This window comes from Mastigoproctus giganteus, chromosome 14 (genome assembly GCF_048544385.1).
Source record: "Mastigoproctus giganteus isolate SK-2022 chromosome 14, ASM4854438v1, whole genome shotgun sequence".
Taxonomy (NCBI): Eukaryota; Metazoa; Arthropoda; class Arachnida; order Uropygi; family Thelyphonidae; genus Mastigoproctus; species Mastigoproctus giganteus.
Genome location: NC_143588.1, coordinates 37728125 through 37749788, shown reverse-complemented (window position 1 = coordinate 37749788; position 21664 = coordinate 37728125). Strand labels below are relative to the sequence as shown.

General features: G+C 38.0%; 1 protein-coding gene across 9 annotated transcripts in view; it reads right to left on the bottom strand.

Annotated features, from left to right (window-relative positions):
- Nucleotides 1-21664, bottom strand: part of LOC150075069 (paired amphipathic helix protein Sin3a-like) — a 718000-nt gene that overhangs the window by 594507 nt on the left and 101829 nt on the right. For all 9 annotated transcript variants that reach the window (XM_090389145.1, XM_090389146.1, XM_090389142.1 and 6 more), the window contains one exon: nucleotides 19282-19408. In XM_090389145.1, coding sequence (XP_090245271.1) covers nucleotides 19282-19408 — 127 coding nt within the window. The remainder of the gene's footprint in view (nucleotides 1-19281; nucleotides 19409-21664) is intronic.

The window sequence follows — 21664 nt, the reverse complement described above, 5'->3', positions numbered from 1 at the left end:
AACAACCCTGTCAGCTTTTGTATCATCTGCAAACTTTGACATTAAGCCTGATATACCTTCATCAATATCACTGATAAATATACAAAACAACAGTGATTTTTGTTGTTGTTATGGGAGTTTCTGGCACAAGGGCTACTTTGGCCATATTGCACCTACCAAAGGTAGTGAAGTAGTATGTGATGACTGCTCTGGGAGCAGCTAAAATTGATTATACATTTGAAATCGTTTTATGTTGTAGCTAAAACGAATTCAAATGTCTATTGATTGATAAAAAAATAAATATCAATATCAATCAATATACATTTGAATTCGTTTTAGGTACAAAAAGAATTAGAATCTATTAGTGTGACAATTCATGGTATAATCAATAGTAAGAAAAAGTGGGTGGGACATGCTGTACGAAGTACTGAAATTTTTGGATAGGGCGTACACTTGGTAAGAATATACCCAGATCCTTGACATAATATGGCCTCGACAATGCTCCCCACATACACACTACTCAGACTCCCTCCAGTCACTATCTGGCAGAGTAGAGGTAGCAAGATTATACACTAGCTGATCTGGAAGCCTCCTAGAGAGTTACCAATAGGTTCAGTCCAGTGTACTAATTAGCGGCCTGCCTGTAGATGAGTTGCACTGGTTGAGTATTGCACCGGTAGATGAGTCATCTACCACCAAGAGTCATCTATCACTTGAAGTGTTAAATTTGTACCTTGCAGGCAGATACCCAGAGGATGATAACGATCGATTAACTCGTATATGTCATCTATGTTGCTATGAAACCCTCTGCAATTCCACTGGATTATGTTGTTCATTGTGTAGGTTTAGAGTTAGCAGTCAAATCTGTCTGTTTTTTAGATATGGTCTGTTTTTGACAGTCAATTCTTATTTTTTTCCTTTTTTGGGAAGAATGGACGTGTACCCATGTCGTCTTCAGCATATACAGGGTGTCTCAAAAACATTGGTACAAACGTTTAGGGGAGGTAGGTAACATCTAAAGGAATGTGAATCGCACAGGAACCCATAACAGGAATTGTCACCGTAAGTCGGTACACGGTGCTGTTCATCAGTTCGCGAGAAGGAAAATTTCTGGTTTACTCATTCAAGCTGTAGTTGCCGCACAAAGCGCATGCATCAAGATATGAACTGTGGGCTGGCAGACATGCACCTAGTGTATGGATTAGCAGAGGGAAATGGACGAGCCGCTCAACGAACTTATGGAGAACGCTTCCCAGACATACATGTGCTGGACCACCATTTGTTTGCAGGTGTGCATCAAAATTTGTGCGATTATGGGTCACTTAGAGGTAACAGGAGTAGTGCGGGCAGACCACATTCAACGAGAATCTGCCACGGAAGAAAGTGTGTTGAATGCCGTCCAGAATAATCCTACTACCAGCACACGTGCCGTTGCCTCTGCCTTAGAAGTGTCTCGTTGCAGTGTACAGCGTGTCCGGCATTCCTTGCTCCCCTTTCATCCCCCAAAGGGTTCAGTTACTATTCCCCCCCCCCCAAGATCATCCTGTACATGTAGCTTTTGCGCAGTGGTTTCTCCAAGAAAGTGTTCAAGACTTGAATTTTTCAGCCTATGTTTTGGTCAAGGATGAGACTTATTTCACTCGGGAAGACTTATTCAATCAGCACAATGCTCATGTGTGGGCTCACGACAACCCACACGGTGTGCGCCCCCCATGCGGCACAACATCACTTCGCAATAAATGTGTGGGCAGGTATGGTCAGTGGCTGCTTAGTCGGCCCATACCTGTTACCATCCCGCACGAACTCCGCTAAATATCGGATCTTTCTTGAAAAAATTCTACCAGGGTTACTTGACGAGGTTCCAGCAAATGTGAGACGCAACATTTGGTTTCAACATGACGGGGTGCCTGCCCATTATGGAAGGTGTGTTTGTGACCATTTGAACAGGCGTTTTGGGGCGTCGATGGATTGGCCGGGGTGGACCCGTTGCCTGGCCCCCAACGCTCACCTGATTTATCGAGCCTTGATTTCTTTCTGCGGGGGGCCCTCAAATCTATTGTGTATGAATCACCTGTGGAGACAGAAATGGATCTCATGGCGAGACTCATCTGTGCTGCTGCTACTGTCAGAGAAACTCCAGGTGTGTTCGACCGTGTCCACCAATCCATGCTGCATCAGTGCCACGCATGCATCGCGTCTCATGGTGGAACCTTCGAGCATCTGTTGTAACATCATGAAATGCATCTATCTCGTACTCCATTGTTAATATTATATCAAATAAATGTTTGCCACTAATTACTGTCTTGTGCCTCTGCTACTACTTTCTCGTGACATTTCCGGTTATGGGTTCTATGCGATTCACATTCCATTAGATGTTACCAACCTCCCCTAAACGTTTGTACCAATATTTTTGACACCCTGTGGATCTAGAATGGGTTCATCATAATTATTATTCTCTGCAATTATTCTCAGAAGAAATCATCTGATACCATAAATATGGTATCAGATGATTTCTTCCTAGCATAATCTGAGTTTTCTATTTGACCTGGAATAACTGGAGCTTGAGTAGTAGGTGGTATTGAGATTGGTGTATTATTAGTCCTATTGACAGTTTGTTTTGTGGAATGTGATTCAGATGATAAGAGTGATCGAGCCCAGCCAGAAATTGACACTTCTGGTGGAACTTTTGTATCCGTCTGAGTTGAAACTGTTTGGTATCTTTTGGATGCTTCAGCATACGTACGTTTAGGTATGTTTTGTAGATGTTTTCTCGCTTCGGGGTAGGTGACTTTGTTATCTACTTTGTATTTCAGGATTTTTTTTTCTCCAGCTTCCATTGCTCACAGGATTTAGAAAATGCTGAATGACTGCCTTTGCAGTTTCGACATCGTAATGATTCCGCATTGCAATTGGTATCAATATGTTCCTTTGATCTGCAGTTTGAACACACTGAATTTTCTCGGCAGACAGTTTGGGAATGCCCAAACTTCTGACACTTGTATCATCGAATACGATTGGGGATGTAAGGATGCATGCAGCAGTTTAAGTATCCAGTTTTTACTGATGAAGATAGGTTCGGTGTAGAAAAAGTAAGAATAGTGCTATGAGTAGGTACAAATTCTCCATCCTTCTTTAACATTATTCGTCTTGCTTGAGTAACTTTCTGGTCTTGGAGTTCTTAAACAATCTCCTCCTCTTTGACATTCAATAGGTCTTATTCGGATATGACTCCTTTAGAGTTATTAAGAGTAGCATGAGGAGATACTTCAGTGGGGGACTCCACTAAATGATGTTAGTTTGACGAGGGACTCAGAATGTTTGTGGTTCGTGGTTTTAATTAATAAGTCACCAGATTTCAGTCTGTGTACCATTTTTGGTGATCCAGCTACATTTTCTAAACATTTTTGTATATAGAAGGGAGACAGTGTACCTAATTACTGATTCGTTAGCAAATGCAGTATAAGGAAAGATGGGTACTCCATTTAAGGTACATCTGTTTTCATTCTATTGCAGTTTTCATTGTCACAATTGCTATGTAGAAAATCCTGTCTTCAGAGGAGGGAAATTTTCATTTTCCCTGATTGCTCCTTTTAGCCCTGGAAGGAAAACTTTCCCTTCCAGGTTTCGGGCCCCACCACGGGGAGGCAGGAGCAGCACCACGAGGTGATCAAGAAGCTGTTAGTTGTGCTAGTGACAGATATGAAAAAGAAACAGAAAGGTGACTTTCCTTTCTGGGCCTCTGCCTACTTCCTGTAGTGTCAAAGAACTACTCTAGTATAAAATGAGAAAAACTGTAATCACAACAAAAAAGAAACTCTATATAGCAAAAGCTCTTCCAAAAGATTGCTTTAATGAACGCACTTTAATCACTTGACCACAGCACACTTGGCACCCAGGGCCACACCAGTGGGCCCAGCACCAAACCCTGGGGGGGTCTCCACTAATAACATTAGTCCACGTCTTGACGATCGTGCAATGCATCTTTAACCAGTCACACCATTATTTCCCCCAGAACAGAAGTTAAACTAGCTTGTCTGTAATTAATTGTCACCCTTAGATCCCCCTTTGTGAATTGGCAATACATCTGCAGTCTGTGGGGACTTCCCCTGAGTGCAAGGATGCTCTCATAATAATGGCTAAGGGATTGCGTACTACCTTTGCCGTTCCTTCAATATAACTGGATAGATTCCATCCACCCTGGGTGCCTTTCTTATGTTTAACTTCAACAATTTCTCCTCCACTTTGCTCTCGTTATTAGAAAATCATTAAGCACCTTGTTACAGTTTGATAAACTTCTAGCAATATCCTCCCTTAATAACTCCTCGTGTGAATATAGATGCAAAATATTCATTCAGGTTGTCAGCTATCTCAGCAGGATCATCCACAATCAAACCATTGATATCAAGTGGACCAATCTAATTCATCCCCTTCCTTTTTAGAGTTTATCTATAATTAAAAAAAAATTTTGCCGTTTTTTTTAACATTTTTTTGCAAAGATTTCTCATAATCTGCCTTCACTCGCCTAACCTCCTTTGTGCCTTGATTTCAGACTAGCTTATATCTACCACAGGCTTCCGTGTCGTCTGATAATTTATATGAATCCTATGCATTTTTCTCCTCTGCCACGAGTCTCATTAGTTCATCTGACATCCATTTAGGCCTAAACCTTGAACAGTATTTCTTTCTGCTTGAAATACTGTTCTTCTTCAACAGTATTTCTTAGGCATGAAAAGCTTAGTAACTGCCACAATTACTTCCTTCATGCTTCCCATTCAGAATTTGCTGTTGTCCCACTGTACACAAATTGAAAACTGTCACAGTGTACAAAAGCAAAAACCCTTCCCTTTACCCCTGATGGCAGTTACGTCTTTTACGTAAATCCCACATCAGTACACTGTGATCGCTACCACCTAGTGGTTCTTTATCTGAAAATTCTTAATGCATGAATAATCACTGCTGATAACCAGATCAAGAGTATTACTCTCTCTGGTTGCCTCTGTAAAGTGTTGTTGCTGTAGAAAACAATCATCCAGTAAATCAACAAAGGTCTTGCTGGTGTGACCAACCCACAAATTCCAATCAATATCTGGGAAGTTAAAATCCTTCACAAAATTTTGTGCAGCCTTGGCGTCAATGCCTTTATTTTGTGTAGAGCCTTGCCAGTTTCTGTGTCGTATCTCTTCCTCCTAATTTTAACATAATGGGGGATTTTAACGTCCCAGATATTGACTGGAACTTGTGGGTTGGTCACACGCACAATAGCATGATTTTTGTGGTTTTATTGGATGATTGTTTTCTGCAGCAGCATGTTCGAGAGGCAAATACAGAGTAATATGCTTGATCTGGTTATGAGCAGTGATCATTTATGTATTAAGAATTTGCAGATAAAGGAATCACTAGGTGGCAGTGATCACAGTGTACTGATGTGGGATTTACTTAAAGATATAATTACCATCAGGTGTAAAGGAAAGGGATTTTGATTCCATAAAGGTGACTACAGGGGTCTCAGACAGTTTTTAAATTCTGTACAGTGGGACCAACTGATTATGTTACTAACAGCAAATTCTAAGTGGGAAGCATTCAAGGAATTAATCGTGGAAGCTACTAGACGTTTCATACCTATTAAGAAATTTGTTCAAGGTTTAGGCCTAAATGGTTGTCAAATGTACTAATGAGACTCGTGGCAGAGAAGAAAAATGCATGGGATGCATATAAATTATCACGCAACACAGAAGCCTATGGCAATATAAGCTAGTCTGTAATCGAGTCACAAAGGAGATTAGACAAGCGAAGGCAGATTATGAGAAATCTTTGACAAAGGATGCTAAGAAAAACAGCAAGGATTTTTTACTTATATAAACTCTAAAAGGATGAATCAGATTGGTCCATTTGATATTGATGGTTCGACAGTTGATGATCCTCCTCAGATAGTAAACAAACTGAATGAGTATTTTGCATCTACATTCACACATGAGGAGTTATTAAGGAAGGAAAATGCCAGAAGGTTATCATATTGTAGAAGGGTGTGCTTAATGATTTTGTAATAATTGGGAGCAAAGTGAAGGAGAAATTGTTGAAGTTAAACATAAGAAAGGCACCTGGGGTGGATGGGATCTATCCAGTTATATTAAAGGAAGTGGAAAAGGAGGTCTGTTCTTAGCCATAATTATGAGAGCATCCTTGGACTCAGGGGAGGTCCCCACAGACTGGAGATGTACAAATGTATCCCCAATTCACAAAGGGGGATTGAAGGGTAACACGAGTAATTACAGACCAGTTAGTTTTAACTTCTGTTCCGGGTAAAAGAATTGAGTCACTGGTTAAAGATGCACTGCAGGATCATCTAGACAAAACTACAGCAATAATTCAGACACAGCATGGGTTTTTTTAAGGGAAAGTCTTGTCTGACAAATTTGATTGGATACTATAATATGGTTACAAAGGAACTGGATGCAAAAAATATTTTTGATATCATATACTTGGATTTCAGGAAAGCCCTTGACACTGTTGCCCATGGTAGACTACTGTACAAATTGGAGCAGAATGGTATTAAGGGTAAGTTGCTACAATGGATAAAAGGATGTTTGAGTGGGAAAAGATGGAGGGTGGTAATCAATGGGTGCTGCTCTTTGTGGACTAATGTTATTAGTAAAGTTTCCCATTGTTCGGTGTTGGCTCCATTGTTGTTTTGTATATTTATCAATGATATTGATGAAGGTATATCAGGTTTAGTGTTGAAGTCTGCACATGATACAAAGTTTGGCAGGGTTGTTAATGACAGTAATGGTAGTGTGCTACTGCAACAGGATCTAGAAATTTTGAGCAGATGGGCTGAGAAGTGGCAACTGAAGTTTAACATTAACAAATGCAAAGTATTCCATATGGGCAGAAGTAACCCCAGAGGAACGTATCAACTGTGTGGTACTAGAATTAGGGTGGTAGAAAATTAAAAAGACCTAAGAGTAATTGTGCAGTCAGATATGAAGTTTTCTGAGCATTGTAGACAGGTTGAAAGAGCAGGTCATGGGGTTTTGTAAATGATATACAGGAATTTTGCTAGCAGGGAAAAGGAGGTGATTATCCCTTTTTATAAGGCAATGGTTGATTGATTTGGTAGTTGTTGGCGCATCGGCTTCTGTGGCCATATTGCACCTCCCAAGGTTTTTGCAGTACTTTGATCCAAGCCCGAGGCGGGAATCGAACCCGCGACCTTTGGGTTGCCGGGCAGGTACTTTACCCACTCGGCTAGCCCGGTCGGCTTATAAGGCAATGGTCAGGCCATGCCTTGAGTACTGCCTACAGGTCTGGAGGCCTCATTTTAGGAAGGATATAGATTTGTTTGATCGTGTAAAGAGAAGGGCAACAAAATTGGTGAGGGGAATGAAGGGATCCTCTTACCAAGAGAAGTTTAAGTTCTGCAAATTGCAGTGGCTGGAGACTAGGCACTTGTGAGGTGATCTGACTGAGGTGTATAAGGCCTTGAATGGGTTGAGCATGAATTCTGATGAGATTCTTCCACTTGCTCAGATTACGAACCTAATGGGGTATAAATTCAAATTGAGGAAAGGCACTTGTAGAATAGATATGCAGAAATTTGCCTTTAGCCAGCGGGTGGTTAATTGTTGGAGCAAACTTCCATCTGCCGTTGTGGTAGTTGATAGCTTAAATAAATTCAAGGAGGAACTGGACAAACATTTAGAGGGAATGGTTGTGTGAATTTTTTTTGGGAGATGCTACATAAGCTCATACACTTGCTTTCTTGCATCACATGCCACTATTATTATTACTATTATCAGTTTGCTGTTTGGGTTGATTCTCATCAAGTATTCTTTCTAATCTGTTAGCAATGACCCTTGTGAACAACTTGTAGATGTGGGACAACAAGCTAATTGGGCTAATTTCTAATTTCTGATTTAACTCCTTTCTTATGCAGCAAAATTATGATTGAATTATTAAGCTCCTTAGCCTTCACACCTTTATTTTGTGAAGCCTTAGGTGTCAAGCCTGTATTTTGTGAAGAGTCTTGCCAGTTTCTGTGTCATGTCTCTTCCTCCTAATTTTAACAACTTTACAGTAACTCCATCTTCACCTGGGGCTTTTTGATTCTTCAATGCATGTTCTACCTCATGAGGAAGTACATCGGGTATTTCGTATGTGTTGTTAAATTTGTAAACCATCTTCCCCACTGCTGGCATCATTCCCTCACTCCTAATATAATTCTTTATATAAGGAGCAAGTCTTCTGCTATTTGAATTATGCCATCGCTATTCTTCAGTTTCAGTATCATTTGTCTTTCTCTATTACTGCTCATGGCTGCTGATTTAAGTCCTTTGTTTTCTCTTAATGCTTGTTCTACTTTTCTTGTGTTAAATCTTCTTATGTCTTCTCTTAGTCTCTTTCTAAAGCTTTGCATAACTCGGCATACTCAATTTTGTCCTTGTCAGTTTTTATCTGGCTCTTCATTTGTTGTCTTCTGTTCATCATGATAAGTGTTTCTTGACTAATTTTTTTTCTTCTTTGGATTTCTTTTTACCTATAGGTTTCTTGGGCTTTATCACTTTCAGAAAGTTGGTATTCATCATCGATATCTTGGTCCTGAAAGATCTGTAGAAGCTCAAACTTGTTCCTGAGTGCCAGTTCATACTTTTTTCCCCTCCTCTTCTGTTATCTCAAAGACCTTTGGATTATTTACTTGAGTCAGTTTTTTCCTTTCTTTTCTTACATCTGTATCAAGTGTGCATCTTACATCTGTGATCACGTCCAACATTTATGTTGTTCAGAATGGTAATCGTTCACAATATATATCTTCTGTTAGTGAGGATAAACTCCTATAATGTCGTCTGTGGTTATAGGAATGTCTGTCCACTAACATACATTCGTAGAGCCAGCAATAACCACAAAAACAAGATACTACCTAGCACAATAACGTGTATAATGATTGTTACAACTACAAAAATAAATGACATTTAAAAAAAAAAAAAAAAAAAGCAATTTCTATCATAAACAAAAACATTTTCTCTGAGTGAGAAACACACTCATTTGTCATAGTCAGTAGATGTCAGTCCAGTAGGCATCCATGTCTAAGTAATGAGGGGTGTAGCAGTGTGTTGCCATTGCATGGTCGCTTCTCCTGGTCTCAAAAACTTTTAAAGCAAATTCGAAGAAGGCCATGTAATGAATTTCATCAGAGATGAGTAGCTGCTCACCTCCGCTGCATATTGGTCCAAACTTGGACATAAGTTTACATCTGTGAGGATGGTAATTGGGGCAGTCATAAATGACATGGACCCAACCTTCATCAGCTCTACAGGTATGACCCAGCTGAAATAACTTTTCATTCAGGGAGCCATGTCCTGTTAGCAAAAATGTGGCATAAAGCCCTGAAGCAGGGAGCTCCTAGAATCCCTTTTTGGGTGTCTGGTCCCATCGACTCTGCCATTGCTGGTACAGTGAGGCCAGTATTCTTTTTCTTTCCTGTTTGGTAATCCCTAAGATGTTGGTTGGGATTTGTTTCTTGAGGCGTCTTTTGACAACTTCTAGATCGAGTGGCAATGCTGCTTGATATTCAGTGGAGGTTCCAAGATCTGCAAAACAGATGTACTAACAGCGCAGCAAACCCTTGTGATAATATACAGAACGGACACCAAAGTATTCTTGTATTATATGTGGTCTCCAGGGTTTCTCCTATATGCTGCTGATGCATCTGACAGGGCATTTGCCAAGGCTGGCAAGTGTTGGTGTATACAGTAGTATGTGTGGGTTCTGTTGAGTATTGAGTGTTGGCACCTTCCGACTTTGCAGCCAGGGGAGCAGAGAACACCTGGTTTCCTCCCACCCCTGACTCCCATCCTTAGCCATGTGGAGGCATGCCAGGGTCTGCTAACTAGAGAAGAGACTCTTACTAGTGCCAAAATGGCAGACCAAGAATTAAGGAAGGGAAAAATGAATTAAGATAAGTATGGGATGGAAGGGGAGGAAAAGAGACAGAAAGTGAAAGTGGAAGGCATTTCCTAGAAATAGGAAGAAATAGTTTAGTAAAAATTATAGTAGGTTACTAGTGGAGAATCATCAAAGTTAATTCACAATCCAACAACAATTAACATAATTTTCATAAACTATACATCAAAATGTGTTAGACTGCCTAACCAGTAGCGACACAAGAATCATTGGTATCAAACTTCTTGAGACACTCAATATTATCCAACACAATTTCCTAGTGGGATAAACAGCCATCAAACTGGCAGCACCAAGAGTTGTCACACACCGGATTATAATAAACATAGGGTTACCTTAAGCTAATTAATTGAGGATCCAACAAGGATGATGTAGTATCAATCTTATTCTAAAACATTAAATTAACTGTAGTCTCATCAAACTAGGAAAAAAAGAACACAATCTAAAATTAGAAGATCTCAAAGTTTAAACTAAACTACATCAATATACCACCCAGTCAGATAAATCTGAACAATTCCAGATTATCTTAAAACAGTATATAGAACTTAATTCCTTAATTCAAAAAAATTAAATGACTAAGCTCATGGCAAAAATCACACACAAAATGTTATTAACAATTAATCCACAAAAACATCAGGAAAGTAAAATAATCTAGATCCAACCACATTAAAAGAGAGCCAAGCTAACAAAGCTCTGAAGATGATTATCAATATTTACAATTTATACAATATGTTCAAAACAACAGTCTATCAAAAACATAACATATTTACATTTTATAACATATTCAAAGCAGCAGTTTGTCCGAACAAAACAAAATCAGGTGTTTGTTCAAGACAAGTCTGTTAAGAACAATAGAAAGTTGAAGTCCAATGTAAAAATTCCATGACACAAACCCAAGAAAATAACTCATTAGGTACAAATTCAGTGAAGAATTAATTAATTCTAGCACAATTCAGAAACACCTAGAAAATGAGAAGTTCAAGGCACAAGATGAAGTCACCCACAAACCTATATGTCAGTTCCAATAAGCCTTTTCCTTCCCTTGAAAACCTTGTCAGCATACTTTGCTAGAGCACAGTAGTTATCCTTGTTTTCAAGAAATTTATATGTCACACTCATCATATATATTTGTTAACACTTGCAGTTCAGATCTATAGTCAAGGTAACAATTACATTCGAATATCAGATGTTGCACCATCTCTGGTATGCCACAACTACACAATGGAGAAGCAACCAACCCTAACGTAAACAATTTAGAGTTTAAACTACTACCATGTCCTGATATCCAAAAGGTAATATATAAGCCAGAGTTAAACCAGCCCAAATGATATTTTAAATTCTTCTACTCGAGGAAAAAACTTATTTGTAATCCTACCAGTTATACCACTGTCCCATTCATCTTGCCAGTCACTTATGAACTAGTTTCTTATTCTAAGTATGTCGTCTTTAGTTGGTATATCAAAGTTTAGAGAATAATGTTGAAATGCAACAGGTAATTCCTTTCTTCTGTGGTATTGTAAACAAAGATTACCTGTTACTTAATAGACAATTTTCCTGCTATTACCTGAAGGGCTGTAGTAGAGATTGTGCAACAAGCTCTAGAAGTCACCAAAAGAAAAAATCTCTGGAGGTGTGTGATATAATTATTCACAAGATATTTACCTATACAAGGGTCTCAGGCACCCGCAGCAAAACACACTATTGGGATAAAAATGGATTTATAGTACAACTTCAAAGTGGAGAGTTTGATAACTCAAGAACATTTGGTTATTCCAATAAGTTTACCAGTTACAGTTTTAACTTTTTTCTATATATATTTAGCATGGGAGACAAATTGAAACCTGTCATCAACCATAACTCCTAAATAAGTTTCTAACGATTTTAATTGATTGATCTAGAAGTTTAATATTAGGGGGTCTGTTTAAATTTAGTTGACCTTTAAGCAACATTTGCTTGGTTTTTATTATCGATATTTGTAATCGAGTAGTACATTATTGGCACGTTCTTCAAGTTCCCATCTGGAGTGAATGAAAACAAAACAACAACGTCAGCATAGGCAACTAAGAATTTTCTTGTAATACCTCAGGCTTGGACTTGCTGGAAGTTGACGTAATAAAAAAGTTTGCAGAGCACTATCCTATAACTCTCTTAAGTTTATTTAATAGATGCCTAGCTGAAGGAACATTTCCAGACTTCTGGAAAATTTCAACACTCAAGTTAATCCTAAAACACGCGAAAAAACCACCTCAAGTTCCGACTTCTTACAGACCAATAGCCCTGCTTCCTGTTTTGGCCAAACTTCAAGAACGTCTTTTACTCTGCCGTCTCACCGACTACTACAAAAAGCAACAATTACCATCTCCGCATCAATTTGGTTTTAAAACAGGCTGCAGTACAGAAGATGCTATCCACAGATTAATCTCTCTAGCTACCCAGACAGAATCTAAATACTCTCTAGCCATAATGGTGGACTCTGCAGGGGCCTTCGACCGACTATGGTGGCCCAGCATACTTCGAAGACTTTGGCAGGCCAAGACGTCCAGCAGTCTATATAACAGTATAAAGTCCTACCTCAGCAATAGAACAGTGCAGGTAACCAACAAATACCAACCAGTCACCAGGAATATACTGTGAGGCTGTCCTCAGGGCTCTGTTCTTGGGCCATTTCTTTGGTCCATTGTCTTGGACGAGTTCCTGGGGATAGATCTCGGAGAGGTCAAACCCCTGGCCTTTGCTGATGATCTCGTACTGATTGTTCATTCTGGTAAAAGAGCCACATTGGAAGTACAAGCCAACTTTGCACTGGGAAAACTTCAAGACTGGGCTGCCATGCACAAATTAACAATCTCCAGTGAAAAAACAAAGTCAATCCTTCTAAAAGGAAAGCTCCAAATCCGACGGCCACCAGTGATGAAAATTAACAACACCCCAATCCGTCTCTACACAGAAATCAAGTATCTGGGCCTGTATCTAGACGCCAACTTATCCTTCCACCCCCACTTAAAATACCTGTCAGCTAAAATCCAAAAATACACTGCAATGATAAGGCGGATTAGTAGAGCAGATTGGGGCCTAAAGAATAAAGCTCTATCATTAATATATAAGGCAGTATATGTCCCGATTGTGTGCTATGGAGCCTCCATCTGGTGTGAAAAGGCAATCCTGGAAAGGAACAAGCGCAAGCTTGATTCCATTCAAAGATTTATGTTATTATCGGTTACCAGGGCGTGCTGTACTGTCAGCACCCCTGCATTACAAGTCATTGCAGGATACTTACCTCTCTATCTGGAAGTTGTCAAAAGGGGTCTCTTCCAGCACCTGAAGAAGGGAATCCCAACGCAATTGTTAAACCTGCAATTGAACCAGGCAAATGACCCTAAGAAGGAAAGAATAAAAATAGCAGACCACCTACAAAACCTCTGGCAAGAAACATGGGACACAACGCCTAAAGGAGCAATCACCAAAAGGTTTATTCCCTCAATTAGTCGTACTTCCCCAAAGCCTCCTCCTTGGTACTCGCCTGGATTGCAAGTCACCTTCCTGCTTACAGGCCATGGACCGTTCCAGCAAAAAGTAACAGCCATGGGAATAGAAAATAACCCATATTGCCACTGTGGTAAAGAGGAATCCTGGGAACACCTTATGTACGAGTGTCTCACTTACGAGAACACCAGACTTCAATTTCTCACAGAGATTCAAGGAAACCCCCGCAATCAGAAGTCAACTTTACTTCAAGAAGAGGCCACATACCTAGCCTTAACACGCTATGCCCAGGCTGTTTTCACTTGTAGAAGAGCAAGACTTGCGGAACTCAGGGCAGAACAGAATAACGTGCCACCCCTGCGATCCCCTACTGGGATAGGATAATGCAATAAACCCTGGGTGCAGGATACTCACAGGGGCACCTGCTCCTGTAATTTTCAACTCCCTTCTCCATCCTCTTCCTTCACTCTAAAGTGGACTGCCTTCCCTCTTTGGTCCACTCCAACTACTGTTCCCCACATTTGACCTCTTCTTCTTCTCTTACTCCCCCATATGCTCTCTTATCTTTTCATTTTATTTTTACTTATTTTTTATTTTTTTATTTTTTTTTTTTTACAGCCTCAACTTTTTTTTTTCACTTTTCATTTTTTTTATTTTATTTTATTTTTTATTATTTTTTATTTATCAAATTTCTTTTAATTTCTTTTTATTTTATTATTTTTTTTATTTATTTCATTATTATTTTTATTATTTATTTATTTATTTTCTTTTAATTTAATTTTTTTTATTTATTTATTAATTTTCTTTTAATTTAATTTTTTTTATTTATTTATGTTATTATTTTTTTATTTTTATTTTTTTTTTTTTTTATGGCTTCTGTCAGGAAGCTTAGGCAACCCTGGCAGAGGCAGCCAGAGTATAATGGGCAGCCTGGCTCACCTCCCAGTTGTTGTGGCGGGCAATGTGGAGTCCCAATAGGGGCCCCGCGGCCAAGCAGCCAGACACAACAAACAGAACAAAGCACAATACTACATTAACCAGACATTACACTTTTTCTGGCTGTGCAGTGGTTCTGCATTTCATCACAGAGTACATATGGTGCAGATGTGGGAAACCACCGGTGGCGCCTGAACCTAAATACTATGCCACTATGCCAGCCTTTGTTAGTGGGGAGAAGGATGTTATTACCAAAAATGGATGATTATTTTCTAGATTTTAAACTAACATATAACCCACACATAGTGGGGAGAAGGATGTTATTACTAAAAATGGATTATTATTTTCTAGATTTTAAACTAACATATAACCCCCCCCCAACAATATCGCATTACTTATCTCATATTATGTTATTGTTCCTGTTTATTACCTACCACATTAGTACGTAAGGCCTTATAGAGTCAATGCTGTAGAATTAAAAATTGAATCAACATTAAAAATGTAATCTTTCAGTACAAAACTAAAAAAGAACATCATTAAAAGTGTCCTACAAATTGCAGCTTAAAAGAGCACTAACTCCTTAGGACTGCATTCACTGCAGAAAATTCAAAATGACGGTCTAAGTTACGTAGCTTAGTGATACATTAGCATTAGTTGAGGCATATGATGCAAGAAAGCAAGCTTATACAGAATCAGCCCAAAAAAAAAAAAAAAAAAAAACCTCTTCCCATTTCACCCATCCAAGTTACTCCAAATGTTTGTCTAGTTCAGCCTTAAATTTATTTAAACTATCAACTTCCACAACAACAGATGGAAGTCTGCTCCAGCAATTAACTACCCATTGGATAAGGCAAACTTTCGCACATCAAAAGCATACATACAGAATTCTAAATTTTCATGTTTCACTGTTTATTAAAATTACTTTTACAAAGTGTATGACCAGACCCCATTGAGGTAAAGTTTATAAATATATCCATAAATATACGCCACATAAAGATATTTTAATTTTTATGGCACATGGGCAAATTAAGCCAAATTTGCACCAATCCAAGGATGTAGAAAAAATAATAAGAGTATATAATTAAGAGCAAATAGTAAGTATTCAGTGTTTGAAGTCAAGACTGAAAACTGGGAAGAGAATTTGAGTGGATGCAGCCCTCCCACTAAAAACAGAGTTTAGTTTTGGCCAATTAAGCAATCTGCATAAATTATCATCTGGGTAGATATGGCAGGTAACATTTTAGGGTATTACAGTTCCATCCAGTCTTTCTCAACTACATTCCTCTCCTCTGTTGCAGAATGTGAATCTTTCTACCCCTGCAAACAATGCAGTAATCAAAAGAGTTTTCTGCAATTGCATTTCTAATTGAAGAAGAAAGATATAGTTCTACTGTTGATGTTCTGTTTCAACACAGCCACTGACCAAAAAATTTGAAAAATTATATAATAAACACTTTAAAATCCAGCACTGTAGAATCCAGAAATCTTTAAAATACAGCCATTTCACCAAAAATAAATAAATAAATAAATAAATAATTCACATATTAAAAAAAAGTCATATTACAATCAGGATATATTAAGAAAGTAACTCCAGCACTCATATCAACAATCACATTTGTCTTTTAAGAATCTTTTCAAAAAACAGTGACATTTCTTTCTTTATAAGTTTCTTGCAGGATTCTTTAAACTGTTTCAACAACCAACACAATTTACACTGCAGATTTCATACTGCAATAGTCATAGCACAATTCTCGTAGCACAACAAATCTCTCCCCCCAAGTGCAGCATAAGCCTCAGGCTTCCTTGCACCGTAATAAGTATTCAGTGTTTGAGTACTTATTATGGTCTAAACACATGTATAATATTATAATAATAATATTATACATGTGTTTAGAAATGAAGATAAGTTCAGTTGTTTGTGCTTTATTTTTTGAACATGTTCCTCTAAATCTGTTCAACCTAGGTAGACCTCTAAAATCTGGAAAATTATAAAATCCATCACCTCTAAATCCCCAAGGGTGCAGCAACCACACCATGCACCCTCAATAAACCTGCCACATTTTAAAGAGCTTAGAGTATTATGAATGTTTCTTTTTTTATTTTATATATATAAAAATAATTTCAAAAACTATTATTCATTACCACTCCTGCACAGTGAGGCCTTTCCATGTGACCCCTGCCAATGTGGATGCCAGTAGTGACCTGATCATGCAAGACTACAAATAACACATTGAGACAACAATCAACATCTCCTATGAGGAGCACATAATACTGTAGCGAATGTTTTAGGAAGGAAGATTTCTTTGAGGTGGGCACACTTCAGTGCACAGAATGCACTGAAGTGTGCGGCATTTTAAAGCTAACGAAGCTCGATTTTGAGGGCAGTATGTCGCTATGGACAAAACATGGGTGCACCACTTCAATTCCCCAAAACAAAAGAACAACTGAAACAGGAGAGGAATCTCATTTTATCCCTCCAAAAAAGTTTCGAGTGCAGAAGTTGTTAAAAAAGTTAGCATCCATCTTCTGGCATGCAGAAGGAGTGATGATAGTTGGTTTCCTGGAATGAGGTGCCATGCCACTATCAATGCCAAGTATACAAGTTCAAGAAACTGCTATAATCATTCTATTTTACTGATAGAGGTTAAAAAATAAAAATACAAAAAAGTAAAATTTTGCAACCATTAGAAATTCACAAGGAAAAAAGGAAATATATGTTGAGAGAGAGAGAGAGAGAGAGAGAGAGAGAGAGAGAGAGATTCTCTTTTTAAGGGAACAGATTTTCTTTTATTGCCAACATATGAATACACCAACCATACAGCTCCAATAACACAAAATTTGAACATTCTTCTAGTTGTTATTGTGAGTTTGCTTCCACACAAGTAGTACCAGCACATTTAGTATTAAATTCAACACGATTTGCCCAAACACAGTTCCCTGTGGACAACCCCAAACCACTCACTTGGCAATGGTTCCACTGCTTGATTTGACCACAAATCAATCTCAAAAATAGTCTTTAATAACTGAGTAAATGGGACATGCACTCGGCATTACAAAGCACCATTAGTACACTGTTCTAATCAATGGTGTCAAATGCACCTACAAAGTCTAAACAGACACAAACACTACTTTTCTCACAACTTTTACAAGCATAATCACTTAAAATTAGATAAATAATGCAGTAATAAACAGATATACTTTGTTGGTTTGAGTTTTTATGGCACATTAGCAACTGTAGCCATAATATACCAAAACAGATATGGGTGTATGTTTGGTGTTTAAAATAGGAGACCAGAGGGGTGGGGAATCACACAGATTGTTGTTAAAAGCACGTGTGGCCACCTAAGGGTTAAGAGAAGCTTGCTTTTCTCGTCCTTGGAAGTTTATGTCTTGAAATTAAAAGTACCTAAATTTTAAGGTCTAGTAAAAAATAAAAAGCATACTATAATTAATGGATTCTTAAACAACAAATATTACAAGCATAATCACTAAAACATACATACTGTGTGGTACACAAAACAGGAAAAATATTATTAATGATCCATCTTAACAGTTACAAATAGCTCATTTTCCAAAAATCTTTAATAATATATATATACAGCAGACTCTCAATTTACCGGGATCGGATTAACTAGGACACTTCAAGACTACAAAAAAAAAAAAAAAAAAAATCAGAAATCATAAAATTCAAGTAATAACTGGAATAGGTATAAATAGATATATTTTGCAAGTCGTAAATAAGCGACAAGAAGAGGCGTTATAAGTCACCATTGGGAGATTAATGTGCCTATTATCGTGCAACCCCACTGTCTTCACACCCACCGCTAAAAAAAAAAAAAAATGTTTAGTTTGATTTAGTGTGTTGCATTGATTGTTATGTTGTGTCGCATCTCACCGCACCGCAAAAAGACAAATTTTGTTTCGTAATTTATGTCAGGTATGTCGAAATTTTTTTTTTTATAGTAACGCCAAAGAGTTGCACTTTCAGTTAAACAAAGACTTGAAATTATTCAAAAGTTTGAAAACGGTGCATCCGTTAAATCTTTAATGAACCATTATATGTTCGTGACCAAACCATACGTGACATGGTAAAAAATAAAGGGAAGCTATTAGATTTAAAATCGACATCGCAAAAAATAAAGGGAAACATCATATTGGACACACACAAGTAGCGCAATCTATTATAAATTTGTAGTAAACTCGATCTTTTGCATTTGTCTGCGATAATACCGATAGCTGGAATTCTGTGGGTTTTTTTTTTTTTTTTAATATATATATTTTTTTTTAATTTTTTTTTTTTTTTTTAATCATAATAACGTAAAAACCCACAGAATTCCAACTATCAGTATTATCACTGATAAATGCAAAAGATCAAGTTTACTACAAATTTATAATAGATTGCGCTAACAGAAACGCCCAATAAAATAGAAAGTGAAAATTTTTTTTTGTTTTTTGTTGACCTCCAGAAATGTGCTTTAGTAAAAGTGAGCTTGCGAGGGGTGATAATAGTGAGCTTTCACCTTAACCCTGTGAAGTTCTTTACAGAAAATTTCATTTTGACCATTATCGTGGTGCCGACTAAGAGAATAAGTGACAGCAGTACTAGTACATCTACAAACAAAAGGAAAATGATCTATTTGGATTAGAAAATTAAACTAATGAGAATGTATGAAAATGGTCAAACATTAACAAGTAGCGTGCTCAATTCAGATTTGTCAATAATAATATACAGTAGTAGCAATATGTTACTAGTCATTCCCAACTTACATAAAACTCAACGAAGTAAGAAGTCCTGGAACGTATCTCTTACGTATATCGGGGACTTCTGTATTTTTGGATTATCCGGGATTTGTTTTTTGCCATGTATCCCGGAAAATCTAGAGTCTACTGTATATATGGACACAAGTACACACAAGATAAAACTAATACCTGAGTTTGGGCTTGATGTACAACTTGTGACTGATGAGCTTGTGTCTGGATGGGATGGGAGTGATGGACAGTGGGTGTACTATGGCTATGACTAACCTGGGGAACCGCTGTTGTACCCACTCGAGGCCTGTGATTAAACACAATAAGGTTATTTTATGAATGAGGGATATAAAAATGAAGGTTGATATGCATGACATAATAATCTTTTAAAAAATGGTATAATTAAAACCTTTACATACTAATACAAGGGCAATAACCACACAAGCAAGCATGTATCCTTCTCAAAAAATATAATTAATAAAAAAATTTTAGTTATTATTATTAGACATTTATTACTAGATTTTTATTGTAGTAGTAGTAGTGGCATATGATGCAAGAAAGCAAGTTTATAAAGCATCAGCCAAAATTTAAAAAAAAAAAAAAAAAAAAAATTCCATAACCTGTCCATCACCTCCAATAATTTGTTTAATTTTTCCTTAAATTTTTTATTCATTTAAACTACCCACTCTCACAAAAACAAATTGAAGTATGTTCCAACAATTAACCACACACTACCTAAGGAAATCTCTCCACATCTACCCTGCAACCATCTTCCTCAATTTGAATTTATTCCCCCTCACGTGTGTAATCTCAGCAAGATGAAGAAAGCCTTTCTCGGTAAGACAACCCTTTTGTTTCCCTTCACCAATCTCGATGACCTTCTCTGCACCCATTCCAACAGATCTACAAAGGTTGGCAAGGTTGTTAATGACAGTAATGGCAGTGTGCTACTGCAACAGGATCTAGATAATTTGGGCAGATGGGCTAAGAAGTGGCAACTGAAGTTTAACCTTGACAAATGCAAAGTACTACATATGGGTAGAAGTAACCCCAGAGAAACGTACCAATACTACACTTAAGGTGGTAGAAAATGAAAAAGACCTGGGAGTAATTGTGCAGGCAGATATGAAGTTTTCTGAGCAATGCAGACAGGCTGCCAGGGCAGGTCATGGGGTTTTGTCAATGATATATAGGAATTTTGCTAGCAGGGAAAAGGAGGTGATTATCCCTCTGTATAAGGCAATGGTCAGGCCATGGCTTGAGTACTGCGTACAGGTCTGGAGGCCTCATTTTGGGAAGGATGTGGATTTGCTTGAGCGTGTGCAGGAAGGGGCAACAGGATTGGTGAGGGGAATGAAAGGATCCTCTTACCAAGAGAGGCTTAAGTTCTGCAAATTGCAGTGGCTGGAGACTAGGCACCTGCGCGGTGATCTGATTGAGGTATATAAGGCCTTGAATGGGTTGAGCACGCTGAATTCTGATGGGATCCTTCCACTTGTTCAGATTACGAATCTAAGGGGGCATAAATTCAAATTAAGAAAAGACAGATGTAGAATAGATGTGCGGAAATTTTCCTTTAGCCAGCGGGTGGTTAATTGCTGGAACAAACTTCCATCTGTCGTTGTGGAAGTTGATAGGTTGAATAAATTTAAGGAGGAACTGGACAGGCATTTGGAGGGAATGGTGTGATTTTTTTTTTTTTTTTTTTTTTTTGGCTGATGCTGCATAAGCTCTTTCTTGCATCACATGCCACTACTACTACTACAACCTTTCTAAAATGAGATCTCTTAACCTGTATGCAGTGTTCAAGATGCAGTGACTAACTATTGCTTTATACAACAGGATAATGACCTCCTTATCATTGCTAGCAAAGTTACTGTATATTATAAACGAAATCATATGAGCTGTCCTCATAGGATGCCTACATTGTTCAGAGAACTTCATATCTGACTGCACAATTATGCCCCTCCCAAGACTTTCATTTCCAACTAACCTCAGTGGGGGGTGTTAAATTCAGGGGTATATGTTAATCTGGGATTACTGCTACCCATACGTAATATCTTATATTTGTCAATGTAAATTTCAACTGCAATTTTTTTTAATCTTGTTATAGTACTTTACCCCAATTGTTGTCATTACTACCAATCTTTGTATCATCTGCATACTTAGACATTAAGCTTGATCTTCATCAATATCACTAATAAATACAGAAAACAACAATGGACCTAGCACTGAACCCTGCGGGGCTCCACTAATAATATTAGTCCATGAAGAGCAGTGTCCCTTAATAACCACTCTATATCTTCTCCCATTCAACCTTCCACTCCACCATTCAACCTCTTAACCAGAATAGAAACTTGCCCTTAATGCCACACTACTCCAATTTTTACAGCAGTCTTTTATGTGTAACAGTACCAAAAGTTACTTTTTGCATCCAGTTCCTTTTTTACTACATCACAGTATCCAATCTGATTGGTCAGATAAGATCACCCCTTAACAAATCCATTCTCTGATTGCAGTATAACTGCATTCCCATCTAGATGGTCCTGTATTAGCTCTCTAG